The 11043-nt window shown below is 46.7% G+C and overlaps 1 protein-coding gene across 1 annotated transcript; it reads left to right on the top strand.

The window, feature by feature from the left end:
- The first annotated feature begins 104 nt into the window (after positions 1-104).
- Positions 105-11043, top strand: LOC311192555 (cilia- and flagella-associated protein 298-like). Its single transcript, XM_084265071.1, has 7 exons — positions 105-506; positions 2853-3020; positions 5398-5465; positions 7586-7744; positions 8245-8376; positions 10423-10518; positions 10624-11043. Exons 1-7 carry the CDS (start codon positions 368-370, stop codon positions 10732-10734), a joined length of 873 nt encoding a protein of 290 aa, XP_084121197.1. The 5' UTR covers positions 105-367; the 3' UTR covers positions 10735-11043.

Genomic DNA, 11043 nt, shown 5'->3' with positions numbered 1-11043 from the left:
TTAAGCGCCACTCGCGGCGGCAGCGGGAGGGCCGGAAGCGGAAGCGCTCGCGAGCCGGACGACAGGGCTGGAGGACAGGGCCGGTGCCGAGCGGGAGGGGCGGTTACCGGCGGCCCCGGGGACGCGAGGGGCGGGCAGGAGGCGAGAGGGGCGGGCGGCGCCGGCCCTCTCAGCGTGGCCGGGGAGCGTCGGGCGCGGCCTTTTCCCCCGCACTCCCTTCTCGCTACCGGTATCCAGGGACGCGGATCGGTTGCCGGGGGGCGGGGGAAAGGGAGACGCGCAGCGGCGCTAACGGCCTCGGCGCCCTCCTGCTTCTCCTCCTCCTGTCCCCGTGCAGGCGCAGGGCGCCGCTGGCCCCGGCCCCGCCATGGTGCGGCTGCACGTGAAGCGCGACGACGAGAGCCAGTTCCTGCTGGATGCGGCCGGCAGCACCCGCCTCGCCGACCTGGCGCCCCTCGTCGCCCGCATCTACAATGGGAGGCTGAAGGTGCAGCGCCTCTGCTCAGGTACCGGCCCGACGGCCGCTTCCTCCCCGGGCGCTGGCTCCCGAGCTTCTGGGCTCGCTGCCTGGCCGCGTTCCCGGCCCGTCCGGAGCTCCGAGGCAGGAGTCGGGGCTGCCTTGGGAGCGCGGGGAGCTCAGGTGGTTGTGCGATGGCTCAGGAGGAGCCGGGGGGCGGCGCTGGGAGGTTGCCTAGCCGCGCGCTGGCAGCCCTCGGGTGCCGCGCACGTCCCAGTTCCGCGGCGGACGGGCCACCCGCCCCTCGAGTACAGCGGGTTCCAAATCGCCAGGCGCCGTGTAAATCTCCACCTTCTGGGCTACCCGAGTAGCCCTCGGGTTTCGCAGGCCGTGCAGCTCCGAGCTACCCACTTGTGGTAGTTTTGCCCCAGCCCCGAGCCGGGCACCAGGCAGCCGCTCGCTCTTTAAGAGGGAGTAGGGGGGGGAGTTGACGGAGGGGAAAAGGGAGCGAGAAGAAAACCCAAAGATCAAAACCTTGCAGGTTGGGGTAAGGATAGTTTCCTGGGATAGCAGAGAGATAGATATAATAATAATAACAGGACTTTATAGCAAAACCATTATACGAAATGGGTGATACCCAACGCAGCTTCTCACCAAACCGCACAATCAGGGGGTACAGCTCAGAGCTGTGCTGAAACCAGGCCATCCCCAAAACCATGCATCCTGGAGCTGAGTGCTCCTCCCCTCACAAGCCTCCCTTTATGCTGAGCATGACATAACTGGCATGGAATACCCTCTTTGGCCAGTTTGGGTCACATGTTCTGGCTGTGTCCCCTCCCTTCTCATTAGCAGGGCAGTATGAACAACTGAAAAGTATCTGATTGCTGGGCAACAACTAAACCATTAGTGTGTTACCAGCACTGCTCCCATCCCAACTCCCAAACACAGCATTCCATCCACTACTAGAAAATAAATTAACTCTCTCCTAGCTGAAACCAGGACACCACTGTACGTGGCTGAAAGCTCAGCCGTTGCATGGCTGAACTGTGGTGTGCCCTGCCCCAAAGCAGCTGCATAAACCCTTTGTGACCAGTGCTGTACCCTACTTGGGAATGCAATTCTTGCTTGGTGCAAGGCATCCCCTTGCTGTGTGATGGAGTCATTGGATGTGTCTAAATTGGTGCTTTAGCTGGACCTGGGAGGTAGCTTTTGAAGAACATTTACTGTTTGTCCCTGCTGACCCACTTGGGTTTGCATTGCGCCTCAGCCTGGGGGTGCAGGAGCCCAGTGTCCCTTCAGATGAGCCTGACCTGAAGGATGCAGCCCATCTACACCTGATGTGCTCCAGCCACAAATACATGTGCCGTGTATGAGGCCGTACTATGGCTGCTCTTTAAATATAGAAGGTTCCAAACCCCTGACACTATGATTACCTTGTTTTCAGCACTCACTCTGCCTACAGATTTGCTGCTGTTGCTCCATGGTATGTGCTAATTTAGTCTTAGCCCTGATGTTTTCCTGGGGGTGCCTGTATTCCCAGCTGTGTGAAGAGAATCATCACATCTTGGGGTACTTCTGGTGTGTCCTGAGGTGGATGTGCTGTAGTTAATGTACTATGGTAAAGGGGCTGGATGGCCTTCACGGCAAGGATGCTACAAAGTAAAGCGCCTGACAGCTGGTTAGGTTGTTCTGAGGGAGAGTGGTGAGTGTAGCTTGCAGGCCGTGAGTCAGATGCTGTAGGTTAGGTAATATTTAGGAAACCACATCTGCGCACAGTCTGTTCTCACTGCATGAGACTGAGTTGGTAGCCAGCCTTTATGCTTCTCTCTTGTCTTGGCTAGAATTACCCTAGACAGTTGCTTCTTGACTAGACATAAATTCCTATAGAGACTTTATTTTATACTGAGTGTGAGTCTGACTGTTTAGGTCAGACATTGTAAGGGCAAAGCTGTAAGTACTTCGATTACATACATACATTACTCTTAAGTGGGAAGAAATTGATTACTGTATAACAATCAAATGCTTTTCCATTTAAAAGAAAAAAGAAGGTTGCTTTCCCAGAAGTACTCTGCAAAAGGAATATGCCTTCAGCTAAAGCCAGCTAAGGAAATGCCAAAAAGGAAACGTTTATGGCAAGTCTCGCCTAGGTCTGCGTACCTGCACCGTGTCATTTGTTATGTTGTTTCAGATATGTCAGATGTATGAATTGTAATGTAATTACAGCTTATATACCTTATTATATAACCTTATTATTTATTCAATATACTGAGGTCTTTCAATGCTGAAGGCTGGGAGTAAGGTTTTGCCTGCGTATACGTAATGTGAAAGGTTTTTTGTAAATGGAATGTTCTTGGTAACACAAATTTTTCATCTTGTTCTCTTAAACGCTTTGAAGAGATGGAGGAGCTGGCAGAGCATGGTGTTTTCTTGCCTTATAATATGCAAGGACTGACTGATGAGCAAATCGAAGAACTGAAGTTAAAGGATGAGTGGGCAGAAAAGTGTGTACCGAGTGGTGGAAGCGTCTTCAAGAAGGATGAAATTGGACGAAGAAATGGACACGGTAAATATTTAGTTCTTTCCCTGCAGACACAGATAATCTAACAATGAAGAACATAAACCCCATAATTTTTGACCTTGCTCTTTTACCTCACTGTCCTGTAAGAAGAAGAAAACAGAGTAGATACTAAGTACACGTTTGAGTACACAGAATCACAAGGTTGGAAAAGACCTTTAAGACCATTGAGTCCAACCGTTCCTGTCCTATGCTAAAGCATATCCCTAAGTACCTCATCTACCCTTTTTTTAAACACATCCAAGGAAGGTGACTCAACCCCCTCCCTGGACAGCCTGTTCCAGGCCCCAACAACTCTTTCAGTAAAAGATTTTTTTCTAACACCTAATATGAACCTGCCCTAATGCAGCTTTGTGCCATTTCCCCTTGTCCTGTCTCCTGTCACCTGGCTGAAGAGACCATCGCCCACCTCTCTACAACCTCCTTTCAGGTAGTTGTAGGTGGTGATAAGGTCTCCCTTCAGCCTCCTCTTCTCCAGGCTGAACATCCCCAGCTCCCTCAGACATTCCTCTCATGATTTGCCCTCCGGCCCCTTCACCAGCCTGGTTGCCCTTCTCTGCACTTGCTCAAGGACCTCGATGTCCTTCTTATGGTGAGGAGCCCAGAACTGGCCACAGCACTCTAGGTGCGGCCTCACCAGTGCCGAGTACAGGGGCACAATCACCTCTCTGGACCTCAGCATTGGTGAGCTGACATTACATGTCAGCACATCAGCTGGCTCACGTTTATTTGCTAATTATACAGATCACCTCATCAATAAATGATGTTAATGGCAGTTGTAGATTTGTTAAGTAGTAGCTATTTCAAGAGCCTGTTTTCACAACAGATCCGCTAACCATATTGGTTGCATGTGTAGGTCTTCTGTCTCAGGTTAGGACCTGGTGCAGTGGTGATCTAAAAGCCATAATAGTGTCTCTCTTCAGCGCATACGGTGTTTAACTTTGCAGCTGTAGTACTTGGCAACAAACTGGGAAGATAAGTAAACAATTATCAGAAGCAAGTTTGTTGCACTTGAGTCTCTTCTCCCTGTTTGTAAATGTGCACTTGTGGACTGTTTTTCTCCAGAGGCTCTGAGATCCATTAACAGGTGGTTCTTCTAAAATGTCTCCTTTTATTCCCCTTCCCCGTGACTCAGACTTCCTGAAGTCGCTCCTGTCACGTTTTCTCTCTGCAACTCCAGCCCAGAGGCTTTGCCTTAGCGCTTGCTGGGTGCACTGAGCACCACTTGACAGCCGAGAGCGCGAGGAGTGACTGACTGCACAGGAGAGACCGTGATTGTCACCTTGCTGCCTGTCCCTGCACTCCCGACACCACAACAGCCCTTCTCGTGTCAGAAGTGCTTTAGACACGGATTGTGGGGCAGCTTGGTTAAGTTTGGATGAACTTAAGTCTTCACTTGTCATGCACAAACAGCGTATTCCAGGTGTCTTGTTTTGGGGAGAAGCGTTCTAACACCACACGTTGCCCAATCGAATTTAAGCCCTTGTTGAGCTTAAGAGCTTATATTGCAGCTAAATGCTTTCCCTCCTAACTGTGTCCCCAGAAGCAGCTGTGTCTCTCACACGTAGGGGTGAGGACAAAGCTTGTCTTGCTGGCATGGGTGTGAGCAGTGCTGGGCCTTATGGTAAGAATTTACCAGCAGCTTTAACATAAGGACAGAACGGCTTTTATTTGCAGTTGTGCTCAGGCATTTATCTGTTAGTGGTAGGACAGCTTTGTAATATGAGTAACAAAGTTACAACATTGAACAGCGTGTCAATGTGGACCCAAACTGAGTGTCATCAAGGGGTGTGTTTAATGGTCAGCTGTGAATGAATAGGATTTAATTGGATTTTTGGTTTTGAGGAGAGGCTTTTTTGTAACAGTTCAACTAGGTGACTATAATATGAAATGCACATTATATTTGCAAAACTGCATTTGCTTTTAGATTGAAATTTTAAGTGGAAAAAAAAGTCAGAAAGCTCCAAGCTCCTGTCCCCTTTTATACCTCTGCCAGCACAGCCCACAATAGTTCAGTACGGCATGGGAAAGGGACTCTTGGCTTTGGTTGTGGTGAGCATGAAATTATGGTGGTGCTTTCTACTCAGTAATTTTGTCTGAGATGACATTCCAAATATCAGTCAGATGTCTTTGTGGAAGAGAAAGTTTGGCTCTCCCAGGAGAAATAGTATTTTGTTTCTTAAGGAGAAATACGGCCATGAACTAGCAAACTGGGGACTAGACTGCAACTTAGTAGTGTCTGTCTTGCTTTGTGATTTAACGACGTGTCATTTGCTTACAGTAGAGAATAACCTGGTGGACAGGTCATTTCCTTTGTTGCTTCACAGTAAGCGTGGATCATTAAATGCCTTTCTCTTGGTTTTAGCTCCAAATGAGAAAATGCAGCAAGTTATAAAGAAGACAATAGAGGAAGCCAAGGCACTGATCTCTAAGGTAAGTTTCCTTAGGTAGCGTGTGGTGCGTGGGGCTTTCTTAACAGGGGCTCTGCAGCTGGGCAGCTAAAGGAAAACCAGACCTCTTTTCAGTGCAAGGGCTGGCACTTTCTGGGCGATACCATGAAGTGATGCGAATAGCATAATAAAAACTGACATTTCTGTTAATGATTTTCCTAATGGCTTCTGGCAAGCCATTGGTTCACCCAGTTAAGGAATCAGATATTAAACTCCAAGCGAATGCTGGCAGCGGAGCCCACGTTGAATGATTAAATCGCGCTGGGTTCTATCCGCGCGCTCTTGGGTTGCTGCTGAGGCATTCTTTGGGTGAATGCTTGTCGTGGTTTTCTGGTGAAACATTAACTGCATTCTGTGATATTCCTGGAATAAAATACCTTTTGCTCGTTAACACAGTCCTTTGAGTTTTATGTACAATTAATTGAAAAATGTGTTCTAATCTCCTAGATTAGGCCTTGGTTTCATGAGTGCTTGGACTCGTGCTTAGTCCCAACCAGTTTGCTTGTTTAAAGATAAGCGTGAGGGTCTCCGAGCTCTCTGATGAGACCATGGCCTCAATTATTCAGCCCTATTGTAGGTGCTCTGCGTTGTGTCTCAGCTTTCATACGACTCTGAAACAGAAATTAAGTAATATTTATTATCAGATTGCTTCTTTGTAAACATCTGCAAGTAATTTTCTTCTCCCCAGCCCTGCAATTCAGGGAATTGGTATGTGTGGAACTGTAAACCAGCTCAGCACCAAGTGGGTAACGTTGCTGAATTGTTAGTGTTGTGGGTGCACTTAAGTTGCCCTTCTTGGTGGTTTTGCTGCTGGTAACAGTGTCATACCCATAATTTAGGGTGAGCAGCTCAGTGTTTCCAAAGGCCTCACGGAGGCTAGCAGAGGAGCTGCTCTGGCGCCTGGCAGCATGTCCAGAGCTCAGAGTCCCAGGAAACCTTTCCTGAATTGAGGTGGGATTTCAGCCAAACTGTTCTGAGTCATAGCAAAATGAACACAAATGAGAGATGTTTCAGATTAGAGCTTCTGGACCATAAAGATTTTCTCCAGATGGACTTTTTTTTTCTGTCCCCCTTCCCACCCCCACCATTGGTTTGCATCTCATCAACTTCATTTCTAAACAGAGAAAAAATTAATGATTGTTTTACTTCTTACATCAAAAATATCTGCAGATCTGGTCTCTACTATTTTGTGGGTCTGGCTGGGTGAAACTTCCAACCCCATACCCTGTATCATTTCCAATAAAAAGTTGTGAAGTTGCCATGCTGCGTGCTGACTCACCCCAGAAATTACTGCCAATCATTGGTGAATAGATCTACGTTTCATGGTTTGTGAAGTGCTTTTTCAGTTTCATCACTTCAGAATGATGAAAATGAAGAAATACTGTGTATTTACAAAAAAAAAAAAGTCCACCTGAGATGGAGAAACCAGTTGTACTTGCCAGTTAACTAGTTTAGGAATGCCCACAAGGAGGCAGCATCCTCTTACTCTCCTTTTTATAAACCTCGGTATTTGAAATATCAGAACTGTTAAATTCCTAAGCAAAACCCTGTTTCTTCTCTTCCAGATGCGTTTTTCTTTGTTTTTTTTTTCCTCTCTAGCCGTGGCAGTAGGGTTTGGAGTGATCTCGAGTATTTGATCTCTGCATAAGCTGTGCAATGTGCCAAGCTTAACTCTCCTGTTTACGTGTGCTCTTATTTTTTTTCAAGCTTTAAGCCCCTTCTCTAGCCCTTGAATTCTACTGTTTTGAACCTTGTTTACGAATCACAAGTTCTTGGGGTACAAAAAGATGCCCCATCCAGTTTCTGTGGTGGTAGGTGTACTTGTTCGAATGCCTGTATCCCGCAGACGTTTGTGCCTCCTGCACAGTTTAGCAAAGATCTCTCTCTTCCCCTGCCCCTGTTTAAGCTAAGTGGAGGGGGCAGAAGAGCAGTGATGCATTCAGAAGTCGATATTCAGCTGAGAAAATTGGAGCTCCTACTATCTTTGTACAGCCAGTCAGCTTTGCTCAGATACCCCACCTCCGGGCCTTTGAACCGACTACAAAGCAAGATCTTTCCGTGTGTTTCTCCTTACATTACCTGTGCCCCCTGCCTGTGTTTCAGAAACAAGTTCAGGCCAACGTGTGTGTTAATATGGAGATGGTGAAAGACGCATTGGACCAGCTCCGGGGGGCCGTGATGATTGTGTATCCGATGGGATTGCCTCCACATGACCCAGTTAGGATGGAGTTTGAAGATAAGGAAGACTTGTCGGGAACTCACGTATGCAGTAACGTGTTTGGGTTGCGTGTAGCGCCCGGGTTAGACGTGGGCTGTGCTCCTCCCCAGTTTATTCTGCACCACAAATGTTAACATTTCTGGCTGATAGCCTATGTAAAAGTAGCTTAACTAGAAATGAGATGAATGAAGTTTATTTTGAATGTTACATACAGGGTTGAGTTCAGGTACACCTTGGACCCATTTTAAATAGTTTGTTGCTTCTTTCTCGTGTCACTCTTGAGAATTTATTGCCCAAAGTGCTGATGTGAAGTCAAGGTTGAATGGAATATGACTGAAAACGTAGATAGAGATGAGGAGAAAAATACAGCAGAAGTATAGTGTAAACCCAGGGAATGACATTGGCCTTTCTTTTAAGATTTCCGGAAGAGTTTTCCCAGAAAATTTTTCTGGTTGGGGGAGGAGGAGAGAAAAGCAAAAGAAAATTAACACCACCACCCCCTGCCATCTCCTCCCAACCACTTCACCTTATTTGTTTGTCACAGGCTGGACTTGAAGTTATAGAAGAATCACAAGCCCAGTTATGGTGGGCAGGAAAGGAGCTGAAAGAAACCAAGTTGCTCTCTGACTACGTAGGCAAGAATGAGAAAACAACTATCATTGTCAAGATACAGAAAGTAAGTGTCGCTGGGAGATACCTTTGCAGGTTATCCACCTTTGGCTCCTTATGGAAGAGAATTGCCTCTAGGTGAACAAAATGGATTGAATTAGTCCAGGCTTGAGTGTCCTAAAGCATACATCTCTCAAGGTTTTAATTGATTATATTCTGAGTTTCTCTCTAGTAACTCCTTTGCTCCATAGCCCTTTCCTAAAGCACAGCAAAGAGCTATTTAAAAATAGATGAAATGCAGACTGGAAATTTTAAAAAAACCCCAACTGGCTGTAGGTTCCATCTCAGTGCAGAGCACTGAACAGGCCTGGTCAGTCAGCCTGGCCACTGTTTCTAATGGTGTTTGTGAATGTTTTTCTCACCATATTCTGGTGTTTTGGTGTTTTGCACACGTGTGGTGTCTGTACTTCTCATCCCTGCTTCAGTCTGCTTGGTGCCTGTCAGAGTGTTTCCTAACTCAGCTCCCAGCCTGTCCTCACACTGTCTCATCTGCCTTGGAAGTGTGGGCAGGCCTCCTCTTCCAGGGGACAGGTTAGGGAGGGGCCTGAACTTGGGCTTTCCCAGAGCCTTCAGTGAGAGCTAGCAGAGTCCTAGAAGGAAAAACAAACTGCAGGGCCTGCACCACCCAGTTGTGCTGTCAGCTGCAGCTCTCCTAAAGCTTCCAGCTGACCTTTCTTTTTAAAGAAACAAGATTTTCCAGTCCTCAGATGAGGCGAAGCAGACAAGGCTGCCTGTATTAATTGCGAATGCAGGTCTGAGTCATCCTCTGGAGTAATGAGCTAAAATGAGGCAAAGATCTCCTGCTGCTCCTCAGTCTGTAGAGGAGCTGGCTTCAGCAAAAGCCAGTCATTAAGTGTGTACTGGTGTCTGATGCAGCAGTGGTGTTCTTGCAGTATTAGAATCAGCATCGAGCTACTGGGGCTGTTCATTAATTTTTGGACAAAATGAGTTTATACTGGCTGCCTTGTCAGAAGGTGGTCACCCTGTTCGTGTGTGTATGTATCTCTCTGCAAGCACATTCAAAGGGTGCTTTTGTGAATGCCAAATATCTTGGAGTACTAATCCACAGAATTATGGATATTAAGCTGCACTTCAATTCTATGTCAGTGAGAGCTTCTCTGCCACAGAAAGGATTAATGGTTGTGGCCGAGCTTATTAATTGCAGGTGTCTGTATTAGAATTACTCAAAGATAAGTCAAGTCAAGTGATTTATGTGTTTGCTGTTCAGAAGACGAGAACTGCTTTCTCTTTCCAGCCAGGGTGACTGAAGGATTGTGTGACAGCTCAAGAATCACTGAAGTGCAGGTTCCCAGGAATTTTGTTTTACTGTTTAATTAGTTGATGGACCTCTTCAGAAAATGCAAAGTCGTAAGGTGGTTTTCTGTCTGACAAGGGATGTCTGCATTCCTGGGTTGGAGAGCTAATTTAAACCACCTCAGGCCTTTTTTGTTCCAGAGAGGATTCACCATCTCCATTCAGACTCTTCTGTTTGCTGTTGTTGACAGTAGCCGTCATCAGCTTTTTTTCCTGCTCTGTGTGTCAGGTCTTCATGAGGACAGTTGCCTGGAAGAAAAAAAGAATTAATTCTTTTCTTTTTCTTTTTTTTTTAGTAATAATAAATAAAATTTGTTTTATTTGCAGTGTTTGCAACTGCCTGCCTTCCCTGCTTTACTAAGTCATATGCTGTCCTGAGTCTGTGTCAGCAGGAGAGCAAAAGATGGATGGGCTCATCCTGAGGCATCTAGAACAGCTTTAAAGCAGAGAGATTTATTATGTCTTTTAGAGCAGAAGCTTAAGTAAAATAGACTCAATCCTGTTTGCAGCTTCCACTGTTGTCCATGAAATTTACAGCATGATTCAGATGCTGAGATGAAAAAATAATTCTTGCTTGAATGCAGCGGAAGTTTCTCAACATTTATTTTCCTGTCCCAAGGGATCTTATTAAATTTGAGAAATCCCATTGTCCGAGGAAGGACTCTGCTATCTTTGCCCAGCAGCTTCTCCTTTGTATTGCAAACGCCATCATAAATACAATTTACGATTTCCCTTTCAGAAAGGACAAGGAGCTCCGGGGCGTGAACCTCTGATTAGTCATGAAGAGCAAAAACAGATGATGCTGTACTACTACAGAAAGCAGGAGGAACTGAAGGTACCGCTCTCTTCTTACTGCAGCTGAGCCGCGCGGCGCTGCCCTCGACAGCGACCGCGGGTTCCGTCCCTCCCTGCTGCCTTAACCTGTCGGCTCTCTTTACAGAAACTGGAAGAGGATGACGACGACTCGTTTCTAAATGCTGAGTGGGCAGACAACCATGCTTTGAAAAGGCAGTTTCACGGTGTGAAGGACATCAAATGGGGTCCGAGATGAAGCTCTGCAGATGCTTTTTTGCCTCTTTAAGCTGTTTGGTCGATACACGTGTTTGCAGCGAGGAGTTGTGTTGTGTGTGGTGGGTTCTTCTGATGGAAGCTGAAATAGTCACTTCCGTAGCAGGTGCCTGTTTCAACCCTTAGGCTTTCGTTACATGTTCACATTTCCATGTCTCTGTAGCAGCACTTGTCTCTGCAGAGAATGGAATCGATCCCCTTGAGGTTTGTTTTCTTATTAGAAACCTGTAATTTGAATATTGAAATACTGAACTATTTCATAGGTACTATATCTAGTAAATATGCACTAGAA

The sequence above is a fragment of the Gallinula chloropus genome, assembly GCF_964237585.1.
Source record: "Gallinula chloropus genome assembly, chromosome: 1".
NCBI classification, from domain to species: domain Eukaryota; kingdom Metazoa; phylum Chordata; class Aves; order Gruiformes; family Rallidae; genus Gallinula; species Gallinula chloropus.
This window is presented reverse-complemented; position numbering and strand designations above follow the sequence as displayed.